This window comes from Benincasa hispida, chromosome 8, assembly GCF_027475165.1.
Source record: "Benincasa hispida cultivar pf3 chromosome 8, pf3_genome.v1.1, whole genome shotgun sequence".
NCBI lineage: Eukaryota > Viridiplantae > Streptophyta > Magnoliopsida > Cucurbitales > Cucurbitaceae > Benincasa > Benincasa hispida.
The window spans coordinates 43,885,743-43,912,562 of record NC_143485.1 but is presented as its reverse complement, the minus strand read 5'-3'; the positions used below and the strand labels follow the sequence as shown (position 1 = coordinate 43,912,562).

At 34.9% G+C, this 26,820-nt stretch overlaps 2 protein-coding genes across 5 annotated transcripts; both read left to right on the top strand.

Annotated features, from left to right (window-relative positions):
• The first annotated feature begins 3,878 nt into the window (after positions 1-3,878).
• Positions 3,879-7,825, top strand: LOC120083827 (argininosuccinate synthase, chloroplastic-like). The gene is made up of 10 exons (XM_039039713.2): positions 3,879-4,198; positions 4,461-4,519; positions 4,627-4,708; positions 4,896-5,037; positions 5,325-5,373; positions 5,524-5,706; positions 5,913-5,987; positions 6,077-6,262; positions 6,523-6,611; positions 6,937-7,825. The coding sequence occupies exons 1-10, from the start codon at positions 4,132-4,134 to the stop codon at positions 7,487-7,489; spliced, it is 1,485 nt and encodes a 494-aa protein (XP_038895641.1). The 5' UTR covers positions 3,879-4,131; the 3' UTR covers positions 7,490-7,825.
• Positions 7,826-9,364: 1,539 nt separating this feature from the next.
• LOC120082827 (protein ROOT INITIATION DEFECTIVE 3-like) lies at positions 9,365-12,775 on the top strand. 4 transcript variants are annotated; one of them, XM_090316191.1, is made up of 8 exons: positions 9,365-9,825; positions 10,163-10,276; positions 10,471-10,604; positions 10,707-10,851; positions 10,940-11,139; positions 11,450-11,571; positions 11,883-12,091; positions 12,238-12,775. In XM_090316191.1, exons 1-8 carry the CDS (start codon positions 9,595-9,597, stop codon positions 12,478-12,480), a joined length of 1,398 nt encoding a protein of 465 aa, XP_090172317.1. In that variant the 5' UTR covers positions 9,365-9,594; the 3' UTR covers positions 12,481-12,775. The 4 variants fall into 4 exon arrangements, with proteins under 4 accessions (XP_090172317.1, XP_038894087.1, XP_038894086.1 ...); XM_039038159.2 differs by having other exon boundaries at positions 11,859-12,091; positions 12,242-12,415; XM_039038157.2 differs by having other exon boundaries at positions 9,366-9,825; positions 11,859-12,091.
• The last annotated feature ends 14,045 nt before the right edge of the window (positions 12,776-26,820 follow it).

Genomic DNA, 26,820 nt, shown 5'->3' with positions numbered 1-26,820 from the left:
TTTACATGTGCAACGTTTAGCCCTCAGTCGGATTTACCTATATGTTAGTTAGATCTGTAAGATTTTTTTTCAATGGATTTTTGGATTTCGATTTTTCGAGTATGTTAGATCTGTATATATTTTCATTGGTTTTTTTTTTTTGTTTCGATTTTTTGAGAATATGTTAGATATGTAGGTTTTTTCATTTGATTTTTTGGGTTTCGATCTCCTAAATATGTTGGGTTTATAGGGTTTTTGTCATTGGTTTTTTGGATTTTGATTTCCTAAATATGTTAGATCTATATGTTTTTTATGGGATTTTTTGTTCCGATTTCCTTATTGATGTTCCTTATTACTTTTATGTTATTTTTTCCTAGGGCAGACGCATATTTGTAGGATAGACTTGTATCGTGGAAAAAAGAGAAGTTTTGGACGTCAGAATGAGGTAGTTGACGTCATATTTGCTATGGACGGCCTGACTAATGATGATAGATGCGATCTTATTGACATCATTGACACAAACATACAACAGATGGACTGTTTCCTCGTTGTACGGGAAGAAACACGAAAAGGGTTTTGCATCTACCAACTTTGTAGGACCCTTTAGATTGACCACCTAATATTTCAACCCAATCCATCTTTTTTTGTAAACTCATTTTTTGAACTTGGCACATGTTTGGCCATCTTATATTATTATGTGATGTGAAAAACAATGTAACTTTGCTATAATAGCACCTAGTGAACATATTTATGATATGAAAGGTAAATATTCAACGTACACTTTCATTTTGACATAAACGATGAATATTATGTAAACATAAACTGTTAAGTCATTGAATGCTTCAACATTTACGTGTAAAACATGTTTTTTTTTTTTAATAATAATGTTAAGAAAGTAAGATTATATATATATACATTATCAATTTATAAATAATTGAGAGTTAAAAAGTGATTGTCAAATAGAAGAAAAAATGTTTATTTTATTGGAATATGATATGTTTTTGGGTGGAAAAATATAATTGTTTTGTAATTGAGTGTTCAAATTGTATTATTATACGTTACGTTCTTCAAAAAGAGAACAAAAATGTTGTCTAATTTTTTTTAAATATGATTTGGTGTTCAAATTTGAGTACTAAGTACTTGTGTTTAGTTATAACTATTTGGAATATGTTTGGTGTTTAGAAATGGAGAAAAAGTATGTTATGTAATTGAGTGTTCAAGAATCGAATTCAAAATTTTTTGTTTAATATATGTATACTTTGTGGATATTTGTTATGTTTTAAGAATGAAAAAAATGGAAGTTTTTTTTTTTTGTTTTGTCTTAAAAAAGTTAGAAAAATATGTGTATAGTTGAAAATTAAAATCAACAATAGAAAAAAAAAAAGAAGACAAAATCAATTTCATTTAGAAAAACTGTATTCGATATCCCAATTCACCTCTGCATCCCAAACACAAACAATTTAACTCACCAAAAAATAATTACCAATTCAACTCAATTTAACTTTACACGTCAAATGTCTCCTTATAGATAAACTTATCTTCTCCTATTGTTCTACATTTTATATTTATCTAAAAACTCAATCTTCTCATCTATCTCAATTTTTTACACTTATCGAGTTACTCCACATTTTTCGCTTTCTTTCCTTCTTCACATTTATTAAAAAATTAAAAAAAGAAAAGAAAACTTCATTTTACCACTCTAAAGTCTAAACACAAATGGACTAATTTCAGATTTATTAAGTCTCTCTCTATTAATGGATAATTACGGCTTACTATTCTTTTTATATATGTTTTCCTCCAACAATTTACAATGTCCAAAATTTGGGCCGGGCTGGGCTTAATCTAGCTTTTGATTATCTTTTCTAAGAAATTAGTCAAATCATAAATTAAATCAAAATAAAAGTTATTATTATAAGATAATAACATTTTCCCCTCACCTTACATTTTATTATAATAGGTTATTTTTTAGATATAACAATCGGGGAATTTTGTCTTTGGGAATCTTATCAATTGGACTTGGATGGGGCTTGTTGGTGGGAGATGTTGTGCAGACTCTAGCAAAATTTCGATAAAGTTGCAGCAGCATAGCATATTCTAATTTAAGATAAATTCTAGAGTAGTGGATTATGTTGTTTGTTTGATATTTTCTTTCCTTAAAAATTTTAAAAAGTATAATTTTTATAGGTTCAAAATGTCAAACTCAATATTGTTTTCCCCCTATTTTTAATATAATAAATAGGTATTCACATATTTAAATCTCCGATTTAAAAAATATACTACGTATCAATTGCAACTATGATTATACCAATATAAACTATTATCTTATTATCGATTATAAATATTAGTAGCTTGGTTGAAGGATCTAATGTAAATTATAATATTATGTATTTAAAAAACCTATAATATTATGAAAATAGATAAACCAATTTGAAGTTATATATAAAGGCAAGTTGAAATGCTTTTTAATCTGAGCATTTTTTTTTAAAAAAATAAGTATAAAGTAATTTTCAATTAAAATATCTCTATCTTACTTTTATTTAAAGTATATTAAATAACATTTGTTGGTTATATATTATAAAAATATTCCTAAATTTTATCATTTATTTCAACACACCTTCAAAAGTTATAATATTACCATTGAACTTTCATAAACATTTGATTAAAACTTATTTAGAATTTCAAACGAAAATTCAAACATGAAATGATGTGGCAATGACCAAGAACAAAAATTTGGATTGTCACACCATTTTAGATCAATCATACCATTTCAAATTCAAATATTCATTCAAACTTCTAAAATATTTATACCCCAATAATAGTTTTGAAACATCTGTGAAGATTCTAGGATAAATGAAGATTTATAGTCTAAAAGTAGTTTTGAAATTGTTGAGGGTCGTCCCAAACAAAGTCCAAAATTCACGGGTGGACCCAAGCCTAAGGGAACAAAATGCTACATAAGGGTCTACACGTCTCAAAAAAGAGAAAGTCAGCCCCTCGAGTTTCGGGTGGACCAGTCGAGCTGATAAAATTTTACCAAAGAAAATATTTGAGTCAAGCTTGACATTGTCACTTTGCAATCTCGAAGACCACTCCTACCCTGACATCACTAATGTTATATTTAACCTAGAATGTGAGTTAGAGGAAGGATCTCATAAATAGACCCATTTTGAGGTAAGTAACTCCAAGTGAGAAACCCTAAATCTTTTATGTGTGCAGCTGAGCTAAATATTTTATATATTAATTTAGGCATCGGAGTGTACTAGGCTTCGGATCACACGAGTATTTTTACGTAGGTCAATTCCAGCGACATGTCCAAACTAGAGGAATAAGCTGAAATTGTGTGAGTATTCTGAGCCAACAAAAAAAACTTTACTTGTTATATTAGAAGGAAGGTTTATATTCCAAATGTTGTTTTGAAACTTTTAGGAAAAATTTTGGATGACATTACAAGACTAAAAAGTATGGATATATTTTTGAGAAAATATATTATTTTCTTAGGAGTTATCTTGACCATGACATTACATTACACATGTCAACCTCACGCCATATCATCTAGAGAAATTTGAGAATTTTAAAATACTTTAAAATGACATAAGTGAATTATATGTTATATAAAAATTATAACTACCTGACAAACAAAAAGAGAAAATCCAAGCACAAAAGCCATCAAGTGAAAAGGGCATCTAACTGGCAAAATGTAAAGTTGATGGAGACATTTCTAAAATTTGGTTTAGTGATTCTTACAAGATATTAATTAACTATTTTTGTGGTAATTATAAAATCTAGAAAAAAAAATTAAAATAGTGCCAATATTAATTAAGAAATTAACAGGGAAATTAGAAGGAAAAGAAATGTGGAGAATTATTTATTTATATATAATATTGTGGTACAGGGAGAATCTCCAGCGTCGTTGGAGAGCCGATTAACCGTCCGATGAAAAATGTATTACGTATGGAAAGAGACGCTTAGCCATAGGATTAATAGCCAAATTCAATGTTCATTAGGTCGTCTCTATTACGCGACAATATAAGGATGGCCGACGGCCGTCGCTTATTTTAAACCCTAGCGTCTTAGCCATTTTCTAAAAGCTGATTGGCAGAAGTTTGTTCATCTCAGAAAATTTTTGAAGGTTACGACAATCACCGCCACGCCATGGCTCAGTTAATGGGAGGCTCTCTGTTCTCATATGCTCCCGTTGGGTTTCACCCATCCAAAACAGGTATTTTGTTTGAAATCTTATTATTATTATGCATTTCTGTTATTCAAAGATTGGAAATGGAAATGGGAATGGGAATGGGAATGGATTTGTTCATGGTAACATTTTTCATTTTGTCGATTTGAGTTTCTGGCTCCTCTGTGATTTTTCTTTCGGGGAGATGAATGGATTACTGTAATGTCGACGGTGGAGAATGTGGTTCGATTGAGTTTTTGTGGCTTTTAAAATGCATTATCTGAGGTTGTAGTTTTGTTTTTATTTGCAGAGGCGGTGGCGAGTTATTGCCGAGTTTCTGGCCTGACGAAGTTGCATTCATTCCAAGAGGCATTTTCATAAATAATCCTCTCCCTCCTAATCTTAAATGATTTTTATCCATATCGATCTGTTCTTATCTGATTCTTGGACTTATTGAATTGTATTCGTGGCTGCAGCTGGGTGCTAAAACGTGTGAAATCCATGGCAATAGCATAGCTAGTAACAGGGCTGGTGTTCTGCAGTTGAATAAGAAAAGCGGTGAGGTTCCCCTTGTTTTATATTTACTCTAAAAGAGCAGCCGAGTGATATTAAGTGTATTATTAATACTAATTTTGTTCTACTATTTTAGCCCTGTGATCTATATGCTTTAAAAGATGTGTTTTGGGGGTTTTCCCTTCATATCGAGTTGTTAAAAATTTTATCCTTTCTTTTTGAATGGATTCAGTTATTCAGGCAATACTGCAGAGTGAGAGAGAGATAGAAACTACCAATGGTATAGGGACTAGAGGTTTGCGTGGGCAGTTGAATAAGGTTGTTCTTGCTTACAGTGGTGGCTTAGACACATCAGTCATCGTCCCCTGGCTGAGGTATGTCTTCTTCTTTAATCTTGTTTATTGATCTAGCCCGGGACTTCTAAATTATCAAATAATCATTCAGTAAGTAGTAGTAGTTGCATGATTTGTGGGCGTTGAAGAATTCAGAGATAGCTGATACTGGCTCTTCGGTACATCGACTTTTTATGATTTATGACCTTTCAATTTAATTGAACTGCATGGATTTTGCTTTGAGCTTTCAGTTGTTCTTTCTATGTCATCTCCTTCTGAATTATTTTCTTCCTATGCGCATTGACATTGCATGTATTGGCGTATTGCAGGGAGAATTATGGTTGCGAAGTTGTATGTTTCACGGCTGATGTTGGTCAAGTATGTAATTAGCATTGGTGAATTAGTTTTTCTGTTTTGTTTTTTGTTTTTAAATAAAATTTCTATTTATATATATGTAGGATAGCCACTTGACTGGAAACCCTGTGAAATTTATCTTTTTGCATCTCTTTGTGGGTCTTTAACCTGTAGGGCGCGAAGGAATTGGAAGGTTTGGAAAAGAAGGCTAGAGCAAGTGGGGCTTGTCAACTGGTGGTGAAGGACTTGAAGGAAGAATTTGTAAGCGACTTCATATTTCCTTGCTTACGCGCTGGTGCAATTTATGAAAGAAAATACCTGCTTGGGACGTCAATGGCCCGTCCAGTTATTGCAAAGGTAAGTTCTAACTTGTAGTATTGCTGCACGGAGTCCTTACTTCTAAGTTATATTAGCAATGTGGATTTCGTAAACAATAAATAAATTTATTTAAGATTCTAGGTGACCTGTAAGTTCCATTCATATTTATCGTGTTCATGATTTTTACTTGTTTAGTTTGGTATTTTTTTAATTCCGTTGCATTTCTTTTTATATTGAAAAAATAGGCCATGGTGGATGTTGCCAAAGAAGTTGGAGCTGATGCTGTTTCTCATGGATGCACTGGGAAAGGAAATGATCAGGTATGTATGCCCTTACACTGTGATCTGGATATGAGTATACTCTTTTCCCTGGTGAGTACAATAGGTATCTTATGGTAAATCTAATTAAGGTACGCTTTGAGTTGGCCTTCTTTGCTCTAAATCCCAATTTAAATGTGGTGGCACCGTGGAGGGAATGGGATATTACTGGAAGAGAAGATGCTATTGAGTATGCCAAGAAGCATAATATACCTGTTCCAGTGACAAAGAAATCAATTTACAGTCGAGACAGGAACTTGTGGCATCTTAGTCATGAGGTAATGGCGATTAGTTTTTATTGATTCATCATTCGTCTAAGTTGGATTGTTATTGTTTCTATTCTTGTTTTTTTCTTTTTTGGAAGAGTAATGAGGAAACCACCTTTCATAAATGATGTCTGTAGTTTTTTTTAGTTTCTTTCTTTCTTTTTTTCTTTTTTTCTTTTTTTTTTAATCAAGTTTAAATCAATCTAAGTGACGATTTTATTCTTGATGAATTTTAGCTCTTTCTGATATTCTCTTGTGCATTACTACTGAAGGGAGATGTTTTGGAGGATCCAGCAAACGAACCTAAAAAGGATATGTACATGATGTCTACGGATCCAGAAGATGCACCAAATGAACCAGAGTAAACTTCCTTTTCAACTTCAAATCTTTACAAATGATGATTTTATTATTGAATCTATCATCAACTATTCAAAATTTTATCAACCACAGTTGGTTATGTAAAAGGGAGTAATATGGTCAATCTAGAATCAAGTTCATTCTTTTTGCTACACACAGCTGGAAAATCAAGAGTTTGAATTCAATATTCGAGTGTGACATTCATAAGTGAATACTTTCTTAACTCATTTTCTTTGCTTAATTTGTGGGGCTGGGGCCATACCTTTGTCTCTTTGGTGGGTGTTTGCCATTTCTGTTCAACCAGCTCAACATGCCATCGTCTTTTGCAGATACGTGGAAATAGGGATTGTGAGAGGTCTCCCAGTTTCTGTCAATGGCGAGGTACTTTCACCAGCCTCTCTTCTAGCTAAAGTAAACGAAATTGGTGGAAAGCATGGAATTGGGAGAATCGACATGGTTGAAAATCGTCTGGTGGGCATGAAAAGTAGAGGTGTCTATGAAACCCCAGGAGGAACCATCCTTTTCGCGGCCACCCGTGAGCTTGAGTCTCTAACACTTGACCGAGAGACAATTCAAGTGAAAGACTCATTGGCACTCAAATATGCAGAGTTGGTTTATGCAGGGAGATGGTTCGACCCACTTCGTGAATCCATGGATGCTTTCATGGAGAAGATCACAGAGACCACCACTGGCTCTGCCACTCTCAAGCTCTATAAGGGTTCCGTCCATGTGGCCAGCCGCCGAAGTTTGTACAGTCTTTACCGGGAAGACATCTCCTCCTTTGAAAATGGGCAGATTTACAATCAGGCTGATGCCGATGGTTTCATTCGCCTTTATGGCCTTCCCACCAGAGTCCGGGCAATGCTCCATAAGGACTTATGATCCCTCACTTTGATAATGGATGCGCCTTTGGCACAAGAATCAATAAGGTAATTTAATTAGTCGATATGTCTGTCTTTGTCTGATGGGCTGTTTCAATTTGTACATGTATTGTTTTGTAATGTAACTAAGGTTTTTTTTTGTTTTTTTCCCATTGACGGAATTAGGGGTTTGCGTTTAGTAGGGTTTTCTGTTTGTTAGCTTAAAGTTGATTTTTTGTTTAGTTAATTTTAGGGTTAGTAAAGGGTCGAAGTTTAAACCATATTTAAGTACTTGTTGGGTTTGATTATTTCTCCACTTATCTCTGTTTTTTCTAATAATATATTATATTTCTAGAAAGAATTATTTTCCGCTAAAGCAAAGTGACTAGATATGATGGTCTTCTACTAAAAAAATTGATCAGATGTGGACAATCAGATATTTTTGTTACGATAACTCGATTTGATGGATGTTTTGGTGAACAATATGTGTGTCTATAATTGATTTTTATTGAAATTTAGTGTATCTTTAAAAGTGATTTTGAAATGGTTGGAATCACTGTTCTTACGGTTATTTAAAAACACACCACCTTTAATTGTTCAAAATTAATTCAATGTTTATTTTTACTTTTAAATGTATTTTTTCATGCTAATAAAATTGATTTTGAATTTTTTTTTTATATATATATATATATATATATATATATATATATATATCCATGAGATACCTTGTCTAATCTTATGGGACAATCTATTTGACCTTACAATGGTTGACACTTCATTTGATCTTACAATAGTTGGGTGTTAAAGGAAACTCATCGGATATTAAATTATCGGTAGGTGGATCATAAATTGAATGTATTTCCTCTTAATATTTTATCAAATTGATTTTGAATGATTAGAAATACTTGAATGACTTTGAAAATTAGTGAGGGGTAGGATTTTATATTTTTCTTAGAATGCAGTATTCATCATGGGAATCTAAAATTTGAACTTTTAGGTCATTAAATTCTTTTGGAATTCATGTATTTTCTTTTTAACTTCAAATTACGTGGGGAGGAAAATATGTGATTTGAGCACATTTGATAGTAATTTTGAAATGGTAAATTTTTTTTTTTATATTTTCAAAATCACATTGAAATAGGGTGAAAATTACATCTAGAAGTTTAAAATGAAATATTAAACTAACTTTATAAGATTGATTTTGAATATGATATAATTTTAAAATTACTCTCAAACACTTAAAACAAATTCATAATATTTTTTTAGCTATATTAATCAATAACATTTTTTCCCTTGAAATAATATTTCTCTAATATTATAGATTAAAATATGATATTGATCAAAGGATTTTGAAGTAAATATCCTAAATTTGTCCCTTGATTTTAATTTTTAACAAAGTTGATTAAATAATACCAAATTGTATACCAACTATATTGAATAATAAATAATACTGACAAAAATAAAATAAAAGGAATAGATTTTCTTCAAATAGGGTGGCTTTGTTCCATAACTTTTCTTGGGTTAAATATCAATTCATATTCTAAATTTTGGGATTGTATTAATTTAAAACTAAAAATTACAATTTAAAACTAAAAATTGTAAATTCTAAAGTTTGAGATTGTATTAATTCCTGAATTTTAAACTTCAAATTAAGAATGGTATCTATTTACATTTAAATAAAATATAATAAAGGATTTAAGTTGATATAATTAAGAAATTTTAGGATTTAAATTGATAAACCTATAAAAGTTATTTAAATTGATACCATTTCTAAAATTCACGATTTAAATCAATCCAATTATTAATTTTAGTTTTAAGGATATAAATTATTATTTTTTATTAAAAAATATATCAAAACGTTCAAGCGGGGGGCGGGCATGTTAATTGACTGCATGGAGTTCACTATCTCCAAGAAGATTTTCTCTCGTCGATCCCTAAAATTAAGAAGCCAAATTTGGAAGGTGAACCGAAAGTTTAAAGTTATGTTCAACTGATTTTGTCTCTTTCAATTGACAAATCGTCATTCAATTCAATGCACAACCATAAGCAATCAATCCTTCGCATGCAGACCTCCATAGCCTCCATTAATGGGAGGGTTTTTGCTTCCCTCTCTTTGAACGTCAGAAAATGGGTTATGACGGCGAAAAAATGGTGTTGGCTATGTGTAGCGACAGGAACATGGGATCGGGGATTACTATTTGGGATGTCAAAACAGGCCAAACTCTCCTTCACATTCCCACTTGCGCTTCGCCTCCCTACGGTTTGATTTGCTTGAGAAACGAGTTCCTTGTTGCTTCTCAGACTCGCAAGGAAGGGTCTGTTGGTGGTGGATCTATCTTCATTTGGTCACTCAACAAGGTATTGGACTATTGATTAATTTGCTGGAAGCCAGAATCTTTGAGATTCTAACGTTATTTGAATAATCATGGACGATTTTTATTCTAAACACTTATACGCGTTAATGATTCTTGAGATATTGTAATTCTGATTGCAAGCTCAGTGAAATCCCCCTAATCAACATCGATACTTCTCGGAGTGGTGATATGACCATAATCCATCAGCATTAGTTGAGCTTCTATGCTCAGACCTATTAAAATTGATTTCTACTTATTGGACATTCCATATTTTTTCAAGTTCACAAGTGAGATTTGAGGGTGATTTAACAGTATCTGGCCTGAATAATTGTGCCTTTCAGCCTCAGCCGCCCATTATGAGCTATACATTAGAGCCCATTGGACCACTTGCCTCAACAAAGGACAGTGTATATCTTGCAGGCGGAACTCACTCAGGAAATATTCATCTTTGGGAGGTCTGTAATTAGCTGCCCTTCTCATATTTTCTATCCAGCAGGCAATTTTCTATTTACTTGAGTTTCTGTCTGCGTATAAGTATAGATCTGTATGTACATATGAAGTGCGCTATGTACATACATTTGCTGAAGAACTTGAAGTTCCCTTCCCCAATTTTTACCTCAAAATCTCATTTAGTTCAAGCAATTTGTAGGTTGGTAGTGGTAAATTGCTCAAGATTTGGAGTGGTCAACGTAAACCTATAAAATGCGTTCTATTTTCTTGGGACGATTCGTTTCTCATTACTGGTTCAGCTGACGGAATGATTTGTGTCTGGTCCATGATTGGGTAAGTGTATTTTCTTCCCATTGCCCTTATACAACCTCTTTGATGAAACCATTTCAGATAGCTTTTCGTTGTCATGATTTTTCATATCGAACTTGATGTAAGTTTGCTGGATGTGGAACTTGTGGGAAATTCACAACCAATATTGTATTGTCTCATGGAACATAACTCATCTTTAACTGGTCTACTCACCATGTCTGGCTGCTCGATGTCAATAATCATTTCAAGCTCCCTCAATGGCAGTTTAAAGGTTGCTAAACAGTAACACTGTTCATTGTATCTATTATTCTGTTGAGCTCTAATAAATTAATAACTTGATTAACCCTTTTGGGTTGCAGTTTTGGGATTTAATGTCTGGAATGATTAGGGGAACTCAAGCTCATACAGAGGGGATCACTGCAATTGTTCTTCATCCAACTGAGCAACTTCTGTTCTCTGGGACCGCTGACGGGCGAATTTTTGCTAGCAGGCTTGCATTTGGATTGGATAACTGCATTACCATTAAAGAAAACCAATTACTTGCACCAAAAGGACACAAGTAATGTATGGTACTTAAAATTTCTTTTATTGATTGCAGAATGACTTTCCCTTTCTGTTATCTATGGAGTTCTCATTAGTATTGTTCTATATTCTTTTATGACTTTCCGAGCACGGAAAATGCATTTTCCATTGAAATCAACTCCCTCTTGGCTTCATCAGCAGATTAACATTACTAGTTCTGACTATTTTGCTACTTGTTTTTTCTTTACTCTAACCGACAAGTACAATGTATGTTGCAAGCCCATTCTTTGGCCTTTCCTTTATACTTTTATAGTAAATTCATGTTTATGTTTCCACCATTAATGCAGAGGAGCTATTACTGCTCTGGCCTTCAGTCAGATGGATCTAATTTCTGCATCCGAGGATTGTACTATCTGCAAATGGGACATCAGCGGTCAGAGAATCATACAGAAGCTCGACCATAAGAAAGGTAATAACTTGATGATTTTTTTGTTGTATGTGAACTTCCCGCCTTTTTCACTTCGCTATCAAATTACCATTCTTCTGCCTTTGAAGATTTAAAAACTATTCTGGCTTATAATTGTAGTTTTGGAAATTTGATCTAAGATAGAAATGGTTGTTTCAAGAGATATCAATTCATATTTTCATCATCATTGCCATACGAACGAGATGCATAAACAAACAATTCTCCTCTTCAAGAGTTCTATCTGAGATCTCTGAACATGCATCAGATTGTTGTTTTTTGTCCGGTAACAGGGAGAATAACCAATTTATTAGCAGTTCCACGGTCGTCCTTGATCTCCACATCAAATCGTAAGAGAGTCTTGAATCAATTCTCCATGTCCTCACTCGACAAGTATCCTCAGCCGGCTAACTTGTTGAAGAGCACAATACCTCTCTTTCCCTCCCTCCAACCCCTCCGGGAGAATCTGAATTCCATCGGATTCACAAGTACTGGCTCATTGAATCAGCAAATACTTGATACGAAGGTCAATCTCTTCTTGAATCTTTCTACATTGTAGCATTAATAATATAGCTAGTAATAGTAATGCTACTAGTAATAGTAATGCTAGTGAAGTCAATGGGACAAAACGCAGCCCATATTATCAATATATTCACCCTCCTTTTCATTCAGACAGAAGGGACATCGGCAGCAATACAGATGAAAGTAGAAACAAGCTTAGAAAGGCGAGTATGGGCTTCCAAAATGACGAAGCAAGTGATGGACATGAACAACCATCTTCAATCACGGTTACTAGACATGATGCGGATTCGATTGTTCGGGCCTACAAAAATTAGCTCGTCCTCGAAGAAACGAAAAGATGAAAGAGATCGAGTTGCAAGGACGAGGGAGAAGCGTCCATTGTCATTCCATTAATCTGTGGAAGATTTGGTGGACCAACTGAAAGTGATATATTATCTATAGATCTTTAAAATGTTTGCAAACTTGAACATGGTTCATCCGATTAAGATAAATATTTCAACTTAATTTTAAGGAAGGCTACATCATTAGTACTGGACATGTCAAGTAAGGACTTTTTTTTTTTTCTTTTTACCTTCTTTCTGGATTAATTTGAAGAGCCATTTTTTTCCATGGGATGTAGACTTGGATGCCTGAAATTGGAAACATTGAGAGAGCTATATGTTCATCTTAGAATTACATATTGTTTCAATATCGGTCCTATCAACCTAATCCTAGTTTAATATTCTATTTTTATATTAATTTTATACGTTAATTTGTATAATAAATTAAATGTTAATTGTAGAAAATATTCTTAAACTTTAAATTTTATTTGTGCTCGTGAGACTTTAAAAAGCTTAATTTTTATCTTCAACTTTGATATTTGTTTTAGAAAAATGCTCTTGGATATGGGTAGATTCACGTGGGAACAGATTGCCTCTTAAAATTTAAAGGCAAGTTATAAATCATTTGGTTTTTGGCTTTTTATTTTATATTACTTCCACCTCTTCTTTTGTTATCTACTTTTTTACTAATGGTTTAGAAAACGAAGCTAAAATTTGAAAATTAAAAAAAGTACTTTTAATTTTTTTTTTTATTTTTAGAATTTGGTTGAGAATTCGATTATTGAAGTTGAAAAAAAAATGTAAATCATAGTAAAAAATAGGGAGGAAATATGTTTAATTTTCAAAAATAAAAAATAAAAAATAAAATAATTTCCAAAGAGAGCCTAACTTATCCGTTTTTAATATCAGTATGAAGTTCCATTTAGTCGGTGGTTTTCAATTTTATTTTATATATACATAACACATAAATAATGATGCTAACATAGATTGTAATAACAATCTTAATCTACTATATAGAAATAATTAATATTAGTTTTTTCAGTTGATGTATAAAAACTGAATATATACACACATTTTTAATGTAAATTAGATTTTTCTTTTGAAAGAAACGAAATATAGAGTTTTTTGGAACCACTTTCAAAGTTTGAAGGGCATTTTATATCTTTTTAAAACGGCATTTTATATAATTGAGCCTAAACTAATTTGAGATTTATGTAAAAAGAAATATTTAATATTATATTCAATCTTAACTTGATTTTTTCAAAAGGACATATATTTAAATGAAGGTATAATTGGTGGATTTTCTTTTATCACATAATCAAGTTAAAGAAAATTCTAATATCACTTGGTTGAAAATTATATATTCATATGGCTAAACAACATTAAGAAGAACATCCCATTAATTAAAAAAAAAAAAACTAAGAATATGGAATGAATAATAATCGTACATGCATTGAGTACCAACTAAAGGAGAACGCTTTATCCCAAATAATATATATAATAATAATTTAACCACTAGTTAAATACTAGAAAAATTGTAATAGGTGGTTAAATAAATTAGGTATTTTACAAACATGTCTTTGACGTATTGTTTTGCAAATATAGCAAAATATTTAAGTTCTAACATTCACTTTTTGGGCATTCCAATTTTAACCATTTTTTTTTACGTTGGCATTCCTATTTCTTCTCAAGCTCGAATCATAGGTAGTCTTTCTTCATCACCAACCTTACCATACTATATTATTATGTAATTTTTTGGGTAAATTGTAAAAACTACTTCTATAGTACAGTGATAATTGTAATTACACTCTTAAACTTTTACAAATAGTATACTTTATACAATTATGTAAGTTTGAAGGTCTAATTTGACCCATATTTAATACTTATATATTTGTGTATAATTTTTTAAATATTAAAAAAACATCTAATATTTTTTTGTAACTTTTAATTTATGTTTTAATATATAAGTGGGAGAATCAAATCTAAAATAGGACTTTTAAAAGTATCTAATAAATTTCTTAAATTTCTATTTTATGTCCAATAAATTATTAAATTTTCAATTTCTTTGATTTTGAAGGTCTTTGATCATCTTTGGTAATTTTGTTGATTGTGTTTAGTTTCCTAAGTTTTAGATTGTGGTAGATGAAATTGTGGTGATTTTGTTCGAATTTGAAGAGATTGACAAGTATAGATTGTTGGTTTGGATTTTCTTTGGTTTATATTTTGGCGGGAGATTGAGGAGTCAACTTACTTTGTGATTGCTATACTAAGTGTTGAATGAGAAATTTTGGACCAATCACAAGTCACCACGTTGTTTGCTAAATTAACGACGAATTTCTAAATCATTGACTTTGGGTCCAATTAGAAGTTGACACATGTCCCGAATTGAATTGAAGACAAATTTCGATGACGTCATACGGATGAATCAGATGAGATTAAATTGGTCCAATTTGATATTACTATTTAGGCTTAAAGTCCAAACTACAAAAAAAATTGAATTGGACCCAAATTCCAAATCAGGCCCAAAACCAACTAATTGGGCCTAAGAGTCAGACCCATGGACCAATCAAGCCCACGAAGCCCACCTGAGAACTCTATAAATAGAGAAGTTCTCTTCCTTTGTAATGGCAGCATTTTCTACACTCAGAAGACCCAGAGAGAATTCACTAACAAGCAGAGGACTCCCAAGACTAGAACTCCTGAAGCTACACTAGGCAGAAGACCTTTGACTTCTACTTCAAGCTTCTAAGACTCCTAAAGCTGCACTCAAGGCAGAAGACCTTTGAAGACACAAATACTCTTTCAATACTTATACTTCAAGCTTCCAAGACTCCTGAAGCTGCACTCCTATAAGGCAGAAGACCTTTGAAGATACAAATACTCTTCCAAGACTTCTACTTCAAGCTTCCAAGACTCCTGAAGCTACACTCCTATAAGGCAGAAGACCTTTGAAGATACAAATACTCTTCCAAGACTTCTACTTCAAGCTTCCAAGACTCAAGCTGCACTCCTATAAGGGAGAAGACCTTTGAAGACACAAATAATCTTCCAAGACTTCTACTTCAAGCTTCCAAGACTCAAGCTGCACTCCTATAAGGGAGAAAACCTTTGAAGACACAAATACTCTTCCAAGACTTCTACTTCAAGCTTCCAAGACTCCTGAAGCTGCACTCCTAAAAGGCAGAAGACCTTTGAAGACACAAATACTCTTCCAAGACTTCTACTTCAAGCTTCCAAGACTCCTGAAGCTGCACTCTATAAGGCAGAAGACTTTTGAAGACACAAAAACTCTTCCAAGACTTCTACTTCAAGCTTCCAAGACTCTTGAAGCTGCACTCCTATAAGGCAGAAGACCTTTGAAGACACAAATACTCTTCCAAGGCTTCTACTTCAAGAATGTTCGATGCTTTCCTTCTCCAAGTCAAGCATATTCACCCAACTAAGAGAGAATTAGAGGATCAAGTATTAGAGATCGAACCACATCGCATCAAATCAACTCCAACATCAACACCAACTCAAGTTCAACTCCACGAAATACGTTTCTCCGGAAATTTCGTGCGAACACTAATCCTCCAAGAAGATCAACAAGCTCTAAGGCTGATCATCCAAGAAGATCAACAAGCCTAAAGGTCGATCATCCAAGAAGATCATCAAGCTTAAAAGCCGATCATCCAAGAAGATCAACAACCCCAAAGGCCGATCACCAAGAAGATCAACAAGCCCAAAGGCCGATCACCCAAAAAGATCAACAAGCCCAAAGGCCGATCGTTCAAAAAGATCAACTAGAAAGTTTATAGTTTATTTTGAAAGCATCAAAATACTGTGTATTAGAGATTGTACTCACTTTCTACAAAATTAATACAAATACAAAGTTCAAGTTCCACGAAATAAATTTCTCTTGAAATCTCGTGCGAACACTAAGTAGTTTGTGATTTCTATCCACTATCATCTAATTGCTTAAAGTAGTACCATTGTTACCAACTTTAAATTATTGTGTCATGAGCTTAATTTTCATTTTATATTTTGTTATTTGTGCAATTGGCCTTAAATACCAAAAATAAATTTTGCAAAAGGATGAATATGCTTAGAATTTATAATAATCAACGTCCTGAATAACATATTGGATAAAATTTTAAAATGAAACTAAATTAAGGAATACACACTTTTATTGAAAAACACCGTAGGATAAAAGAAAAATGAAGAAGATAAACAAGACATTTGTGTGAAGTGGGAGGCTTTTACTTAAATGAAATTAATTGTTTTCTTTATTTTTTCACCTTTTTATGGGTTTGCAATTGCATCTCTCTGGGACATTACTTGCCTTCATCAATTCAATGAAAAGGCCTACCGCAATGCTTGATGGATTTTCTCGCAAACTGAGTCCTACACTTTTGTTGGACTCCGGATTCGAAAGCAATGTCTGAGACTAGGCGTGAATGTAAGCTGCCGCACGATTGAAGTTTCAGAGTTAGCTGCTGTCAGGAACATCAAGGTTAAGAAGCTGACGAAACTGGGTAAGAAAGTCCTGAAGATTGGATTTCATGATCCATACGAGCTGAATAATTGCCGTTGGAAGAGAGGAAAGCTTATGGAATTTCAAATCAGGTATGCATCCGTCCACGTATACTTGGTTTTTCAACTATGGAAGAACCTCTGACTTCTGATGATAGTGGATGTGGACATTTTCTGCAACTGTTGATGTTGATTTTGGAACTATTTTTTTTTACTAATACGGCTGCGGATAGTAGTTTGATTTCGAATTTTTGTGTTCTGGAAGTCTTTTTCGTTAAATGATTTGATAGTGTTTCTTTGTTTTAGATTGTGGAACGAAAAATTTTAGAAACTGTCGGGTCATTCACTACATTAATGATAAAATTTCAAAACATCAAATTTGGAACAACTAAGAAGTGACATGTGTCCCAAATTAAAGTTGAAGAATGATACCATGTGATTTCATCATGACCATTGAATTGAATAAAATTAACTTGGTCAAATTTAATACTATTATTATTCGAGTTAAAGTCTTTAATCCAAATGTCAAATCAAGCCCTAACTAACTAATTGAACCTAAAAGCCAGGTCTATAGATCAACTAAGCCTAAGTCTAACTAATTGGGCTTCTGGCTTAACCAAGCCCAAGTCCACGAAGAATTTTATAAATAAATAGAGAAGTCCTCTTCATTTATAAATAAATAGAGAAGTCCGAAGATAATACATCAACAAAAGCAGAAGACTCCCAAGACTCCTGAAACAGACTCTTCCTACTTCCGGAAGTTAGTTTCTTGACTCTCTCTTAAGTTAGTTTCGTGACTCTCTTTTTCTTCTTCTTCGAGATGCATGTTTATTTGTTTTAGATCATTACTTGAAATCCTAGTTTTACTTCTATTAAATAAATAAATCAGTTTCGTGACTCTCTGTTTATTCATATTTTTCTTCGAGTTGATTTGCATCGCAATCTCATATATAAAGGATTTTACTTTTATTATTTCTTCTTTTAGGTGCATCTCAATCTCAAATAGAGGAATAAGATACGATGAATGGAAAAAAAGCTATTAAGAATTTGATTTGTTTTTTCTAATTAACAATCTCACAATCATGAATGCCTATAATGTCATATGACTTTCATTCTTCCTGTAATTTTTATTCGCATTTACGATCCTTAGTTTTAAATAAAGAGTGAACGACAACAACATGTGGCATGACATAATTTAAGTTAAATACTCGTACCTATATTTGTTCTAATAAAAGTAGATATATATAACAAATTTAGAGGCCTCCTTAAACAAGTTTATGAGGATCACTCAAAGGAGTATTGATGCAACATGATTATCAAAAATGAGAAATCAAATGAGGACCATTTTTTTGAAATGAGAGATCAAATGAGAACCATTTTTTCATTCTGTGCACAAGATTTGCCCGCTGGAAAGATAATGAATATTGGATAAATCCTCCATCTACTCCCCTTGCTCTACGTGGCCTTGTATATATATATATATATAGTCTATATTCCCATTTGAAAATTGAAAAGCTAAAGTTGGTGTAAAGTTTGTAAGCAGAGGCTGAGGTGATGGATATGGATGTATATTAAATATGAATATTGGGAATAAAATGTAAATAACTTGAATGATAAATACATAACATAGTATTGGCTATTTTTTGAAAGTAATAAAGAAATTGGAAATCAAGCTGCGAAAATGTGGAGAGAATCAAAATGGAATGACTTGATTCCTTGATGGTGATCGAGTTTGTCGACTTTAATAATGTATCACAAGACTTTGAATTGTTTTAAATAAACACATTGTAAAAAGCTATAAACAAAGTGTTTGAAATAAGTAAAAAGTTTTTTAACAGAGGCTTGTCAGATTTAAGTTTAGAAAAGATCTCTTTGAAGAAGTAGTCAAAGTTGATAAGAGCATGGCTGCCAAGATTAGAGGTATTAGTGAATTATATTTTGAAAAGCTGGTCATCGCAAAAGGGAGAGCTAGAGGATGAATTTTGAATTTTCTAAGTATAAGGCATGCTTGAGGACAAGCATGATTCTAAGTTTGGGGGTGGGATAACTGGTAGAAATGAAAGTTATTGTAGCCTTTTGTTTAGAATTATGAGGACTAACAAGTAAAATATGCAGTGACTATAATAAGAATTCATGTGAAAAGTGAACTTGTGTCAATCAGCATTGAAAATCTCGGCTAACCCAATATTATGCGTTATTCTGCGACAAAATGTCTATTTTTGTAGCTATCGCAGGAACCGATCGCATGCGGTGAATCCTAGACCATCGCAAGAGTGATCACGTACGTTCACCACATGGATGTTGCGGCTATTAATCGCATGCATCCACCGCATGGAGGTTGCAACTACAGAGTAATAACCATGATAGAAGGGTAATCGCAAGGGTAGTGAGGTACATTGGAAACCAAGCATGAACGTACCTTGGGAGTATAAAAAAGATGATGTTGACATTTCACCTACCACGCCGTTAGTAGCAGAGATTCAAAGCAGGTCCATCGCGCCGTTAGTGGCTGAGACTCAGAGTGGGACCATCAATGTTGTCGGCGATTGAGCTCTATAAATAGAGCCTTAGAGCCCAAATTCAAGGTATCTGAGCTTCTGCCTGAAGGCAGATCCTTGTGATCACAGATGAGAGCGTGAGAAGACATTCTTTGAGAGTTCTTCATTCCTTCACCCATTCCGAGTGACGATCGGAGCTTTGTCGAAGATAGATCTCGAGAAAGACTATTCCACCGCACATCCATGGCACCACCGACAGCCTTGACACACATCTGATGGAAGCAAGAGATTGCCTACATCTAATCCTCCATCCCACTTCTATCTCTGTATTGTATTACATTTTGGCTTAAGACATTAATACATTTTGTAATTAGTACATCTCTTTGTTTCCTTCGACTTCATCTTCATTAACTTCTTCGTTATCATCCCTTACTTTCATTGCAATGAACTAAGTAAGATTGCAAGAGTATCGCATATTTAATCATGCGGCATAGACATATGAATCATGTAGCAAACCACTGAGAGGTGTGCGTTGCGCGAGTACAATGAGTAAATCCTCTTTGCTTAGTGTGAGGCTGAAGCAACGCTTGTCAATGAGCTGATCAGCAGGGACTAACTGCCCAAGAGGGTAAGAAGTAATGGAATGCATTAAGCAAAGTAAGCAGTTAATAACTGGCAGAAATGCCAGTTATTATAAACCTTTTATTTAGAATTATGAGAGCCAACAAGTAGAAAATGCGGTGATAATACTTAGAATTTGTGAAAAATTGAGTTTTGCGTCGATCAACACCTAAATCCTCACTAACCCCAATATTATGCGTTATTCTATGTCAAAGTATGTATTTTTGTAGCTATCGCAGGAATCAAACACATGCACTGGAAACAAGCAATCACAAAATCAAACGCATGCGCTAAAGCCAGCGACCACAAAGATAGTCACATTCGGTGAAGCCGAGCTATCGCATAGACGAACGCATGCAGTGATCGCATACATTCATCACAGGGATGTTGCAGGTATCCATTGCATAGATGTTGAGGCTATCGATCGAATGCGTTCATCACTTGGAGTTGTAGCCACGGAGTGATAACCATAATAGAAGGGCGATCGGAAGATGGGTGGAATGTGTTGATACTTCAGTTGAATTAAGCTCGAACGTATACTTTGGGAGTATCAACAAGATAAGATGATGTGACATTGCCCATACCGCGACAAAGGCAGCAATAAAACAGAACACAATCATGATTGTTGTCGGCGTTTAAACTCTATAAATAGCCCCTTGGACCTTCATTTCAAGGCATCCGAGCTTTTGCCTTAAGGCATATGCCTGCGGTCACAGATGAGAGCATGAATGAGATTTTCTTTGAGGATTCTTCACCTCTATAACTCATTCCGAATGAAGACCGGAGATAAAGCTCGAGAGAGACGTCTCCACCATTCATCCATGGCACCACCAGCAGCCTTGGCGTATAGCCTTACATTCCACTTCTGATCTCCGTATTGTATTACATCTTGGGCTTAAGATACTTACATTTTATAATCAATGCATCTATAAATTCCTTCAATGCCATATTCTTCATCTTCTTTATCTTTATCATCGTTTACCTTCATCGTTTATTTATCAAAGGCGATCGCATACTCAATCGTATAGCCTAGAGATAGGACGCATGTAGCAACCCATCGAAAGATGTGCGTTGTGCGAGTATAGTGAGTTAATCTTCTTTGCTTGATGAGAGGCTGTAGCAACGCTTGTCGATGGGCTGTTGCAATGCTTATCTATAAATTAATTAGCCGCATCTAACTGCCTGAGAAGGTAAGAGGTGGAACGCACTAAAGCAAAGTATGCATTGTTCCTAAAGATAGGCACGGTCTTATGCTCGACGCAACCATGCACTATAGAGATATAGTCATGCAGCTGACCACCGAGAGGTGTGCGATGCATTAGTGTGACGAGTTGGGATTACTCAAGCGATTTAAGATAATAAACATTAATATGCGTTAACAGTTGTTGTATATCTACCAATTCTCATCGCAAGTTTTCCATTGCTCAATCTGTTTAGTTAGGAGTAAGAGTAGTGTGTAATCCATTAACTTCTTCCTTTTACTTTTATTCATCGCCTTAAATGCATTGCTTCGTGATGGCGGGAAATTAGGACGTCAATTTTACTGGACAACCAAAGTCACGTGGACGCGGTATGTGATGCATGTTCCTAAGATATGCGTTGATAGTCATACGTCGATGGTCATGCGTTGGAATGATAATGTGTTAATGAATGTATGCGATGACCATGCGTCTTGCCACAAGTTTTCTTGCACTGGAACCAAGTATAATTCCAACGCAAGTTTCTCAGGTAATCCGAGGTCGAACATAGGGACTTGTAACTATATGTTTGCGGTGATGTGCATGAGGTGGTATAAATAAAAGAATGGATGGGATGTTGCTAAGTTAATCCTACTCCTACTCCTATCTAACAAATAACGCAATGAGAATATGCATAAAAGGTAGAGATACGACAAACTTTGACATGAAATAAATGTATGGGAAAATAGATAAAATGCGGAGATGTTCTCATTGCAACCCTTAAGAGTGATTGCGAGGGCAACCCTAGTCAACGCAAGCCAATGCGATCATGCTACACTCTGCACAAAAAATCACTTTCCAATACAAATACGGTGCTCCTAAGTCTAGGACGCATGTGTTGAATGCAAAAGTGTCCATAGAGCTTATTCCTAAGTCTCTACTCTTTTCTTATACGATGATGAAAAATGCACACAACGCTGCGGTGACCGCACTCTATCTCTAGGATGCATGCGATGGGTTAATAGCAAACAGTGCTTATTCCTAAGCTCCTATCTCTTGTGTTATACGTTCTAATTTGACTCTCTCGAGCCGAGATTCTGACCTCACCTTCCCAAGCCTATATCCTGCCCTTAGACTACCCTCTCGAGTATCCCTAATAGGCGAATGAAGCATACATACTACAAGACAATCACATGAACTTGGTTGACGCAAGATTGTCACTATCCCTAGTGAACAATGTATACATTACTTAATGCGTCCAACCACTTACCCTCCCGGGCAGTTGATTGTTGCTGACTTTACTCAAAGACAAGCATTCCGTTAGCCTATAGACATGCATTGAAGCAGCTTCACACTAAGCAAATAAGGTTACTCACACACTCGTGCAACGCACACCTCTCGGTGGGTTGCTACATACTTCATATTCCTAATCCACATGACTAAGTATGCAATACCCAAGCACTCCTACTAAGTGTTGCAATGAAAGTAAAGATGCTAAGCAAAGAAGATGGAGATGGAGTCGAAGGAACAGAGAAATACATTGAAAAACAAATTGTATTAATTCCTTAATTCCAAAATGTCATACAATACAATATGAGAAAAGAAAGGAAAAGGAAATGACCAGCTGGAAGCAAAGATTTGCTCCCAGCGGATGTGCGTCAAGGCTGCCGGTGGTGCCATAGATGGGTGGAGGAGCTGACTCTCTCGAGATCTAGCTCTAGTCGAAGGCTTCGGTCGTCACTCGGAATGGAGGAAGGAGATGAAGAACTCTCAGCCATCTTCTCACGCAGTTTGTCTGGATCACGAGGAAAATCCTTGTATGGAGGGATAATCTCTGGATGATTTGAATTTTGGCTCATCGGCCTCTATTTATAGAGCTTGGGTCGTCGACAGCATTAATTGGACTACTCTGAATCTGACGTTCGACGCATTCGTCCTTTCTGAACCTCTTCCATTAACGGCGTGGTAAGTGAAATGTCAACATCATCTTTTGGATTTTCTCGAGGTAGATGCATTGATGCGTTCATTCCACCTACCTTGCGTTGATCCTATTAGTTTGCGTTGTCGCGCAACTGCAATCATTCAATGGCCGCATTTGCTTAATACCGCAACTCTACACGATGAATGCATGTGGCTGATCACTGCAACACCCATGCGTTGATCTAATGCGTTTGCCTTGCAGTGGAGAGTTTCTACGCATGCGGTCGTCTATGCGGTGGTCCGGTTTATGCGTTTGCATTCATTTCCTGCATTAGCTATAAAAATAGAACATTGAACGCACAATAACGCAAAATAACGAGTTAGCTGAGATTCAACATGTTGATCGATGCAAGCTCATATTCTCGTGAATTCCTATCATGATCGACGCATATTCTGCCTAACAACCTTCATAATTCTAAGTAAAAGGCCTAAGATGACATGCATTTCTGCATGTCATCACTTCACAAGCATTATTGAGTTACAAGTCCCTGTATTCGACCTCGGATCACCTGAGAAACTTGCATTCCCGTTATACTTGGCGAGAAGGCAAGAAAACTTGTGATAGAAACGCATGGTCATTGTATCACACCCCCTCCCAAATTACCCTTTTAATCTGGATGAGGATATGACCGTGGTAGTTACTAACCCTACTTCCAGTACTCACCACTAAAGCCTTCTGATCTAAATACCAACCTGTTTAACACATTAGTAGTATACGCATACAACAAGCCTCCCTTAAGGTTCTACAAAGATACATAAACACAAGCATACAACCATGACATAATATCTACGGAAAAATATTCACAAATGACCCAAACATTCCTAACAAAGCCCTAGTCCCTCTCTAAACATGTGTACATAAACAAGCCATCAACCTAAGTTCTTCTGAACAAGTCGGCCTTTTCAGTGGCAAGCAGCAACAGGATTAACCTTAAGGAATCTGACCGCTACCTAAAAAAGGAAAACACAGAAAATCTGTGAGCTAATAGCCCAGTGAGTGACTAAATAAAAACATAAATCTCATACTTAAACTGAAAACTTGAAAACATAACACTGGAACTAAAATATACAAAGCAAACGTGTACATAAAACCTTTAAAATCACTGTATCAGAAACTTGAATCTTAGTTGAGAATGAACATTCTTTGCTCTAATTCCCAATGCCAAACCATAGCCAGATGAGACCTCTACTTTGACCTATTCATACTGAACTATGGCTAGGGGAGATCCCTATGTCGATCTCTTTAAATATACCGATGGGCATTTCAAGCAACTTCCTTTAAACATAAACATTGATAACAACTCTTAAACATCATTAAACATCATTATTCCCTAGTTGAGAACGAGCATACATCGCTCTAGCTCCCAACGTCTGTTATCGGCCACAAGACCCATGCTTCAGCCTCTCCTTGCTGGTTTATGGCCTAGGAGACCCATACTTCGGCCTCTCCTTCAAAAATACCTATGTGCACGTGGAGGTTTCTATGTACCGTCAACACCTTAGGTATATTTATTCAGATACATTTCTTACCTTCAGTACTCCTCTTCATTGTTAGAAATACCAATGCATGTACTTTGGCAATCTTAGGTATATAAAGATAGTGCATCAAGCTTCACTCAACCTTAGTTTTAATACTAACGCATGCTTCATACTTTGGAAAATAAGTTGGCTTAAATCGTTTTGAACTAGCTTGTAAAAACTATTAGCATGCGTTAGATATGTAAAACATACTTGGAAAACTCATACATTAGTAACATCATGCGTTGATAAACATTCATAAGCATTAGCAATTCCAAACTATCCTTCTAGCCTAGGAGAAGATATGACTGTCTTTATCCTTAGTTGAGAGTGAACTACTAGATCTAACCCTCAACGTCAACCTTAGTCGGGGAGAACCCTTTTGCTCAATCCCTCAACGTCGTATTACCTACGTGCACGTGGTTATAACTGGGTACCGTCATACCTTAGGTACTTAACTAGGATACTTTCTCATTGTCCTTCAGTATCCTTAGGATACCTTCTCATTGTCTTTTAGTATCCGTCATATAACTAGTCACAAACATTTAGTTGAACACTAAGGCTTAGTGCTCAAATCATCATACTAGTTCATCATGAAAACGGAGTTACTAAAGCATGCTGAAAGTATTTGGACAAGATAACATATTTAAATCATGTCCATTTTCATTTACTTAGCATGAGAAATAGCTTCAAACATATGTTGCTTGGCACCTCGTTTAAACACTTAGCATGAGAAATAACTTCAAAGAAATCATAGTTTCTAAATCATTAAAACATTAAATCAACACATAGTCACTCACAGCTCGTCGGGGCTCTTAACGGTTTATACACCTTTCCTAGCTCTTCTTGGCCGGAAAGGACATAATTCCCTGTTAAACTACTTAAAATTCTTAGCAAAATACCTCAAATAGTTCATTTACTAATGGGACTTTCATCAACAAATACAGCATTGCTAGTGAGATAATCATCATGAGTGAATTGAATCCTCATGAGCGAGATCCTTCTCATGAGCGAGATCAAGCTTTTCCTAGCAAACTTTCATTCTAGCGATACTCACCTTACCGGCGAGATTCAGCCCAAATTTCAACGAGATTTCCTTCTTGAGCGAGATCTTTAGCACAAAATTAGTGAGATTTCCCTCATAAGTGAGATCTCATTCTCCTTATCTCGCTATAGCTCTCCACGGTGAGCTGTGTGCTTGTTCTTCCAAAGCAGCTGTCTGCTTATGCACAGATTCTCTGTTACAACTTCAAAAATTGATAACTCAAAATCCAGACCTCTTTTGAAGGAACTTCCTTCTACAAACTTGTTTAGAATTAAGTTAAATTTCTTACCTTAAAAGTTCAGCCAAACATTCCTTATAGTTTGGCCTGGAGCTCTCAATCTTCACCTCAAGCCCTAATTAATTCGAGATTCTACCTCCTCTACAAGTTCCTCACTTTTGTTCTTTTTCTCTTGCAATCTTTCTTCGACAAGACAACCTCGAAAACTAGATTCTCCCAGCTTTCAAATGGCACATATTTCACTAAATTTACATATGTAGATTGCCGAAACCAAGCTTTTGAAATTTCTTTTCCTTTTAATCTTCCTGCCGCCTCCCGAGTTCAAGGATTAACCGCCACGTCACCTCATATTTAGTGCCTCCAGCCAAACCAATAAATGGGCTTTCCTATTTAATATGTTTTTCTTTTCCTTTCTCAACAACTCCTATAAATAACATAGATTTTCACTTATTAGATATTTAATATATCATTCCTTTGGCTAAACATACTAGTCTAGGAAATTTAGAATCTGTGGTTTACACATTGCATACTAAACTAACACATATTTTCCATTCCAACGCATGACCTCCAATGCATGAGAACCAACGCATAACCGATGACATGCATCACACACATAAACTGCGTTACCGAATTTTCATCAACAAGTTTTTGGCGCCGTTGCCGAGGACTTGGCAGCTAATAGTTTGTTGAGTTTTGTGTTTTCGCAGGCACCCTTTTAGTCTTGGGCGTATTGTAGCTTGTGCGACCAAGTTGCAAACAATATTTGAAGTGTAGGCGATGTGCCGAAAGTCAATGTTGACTCCGAGATAGAAAGGCTATCTGT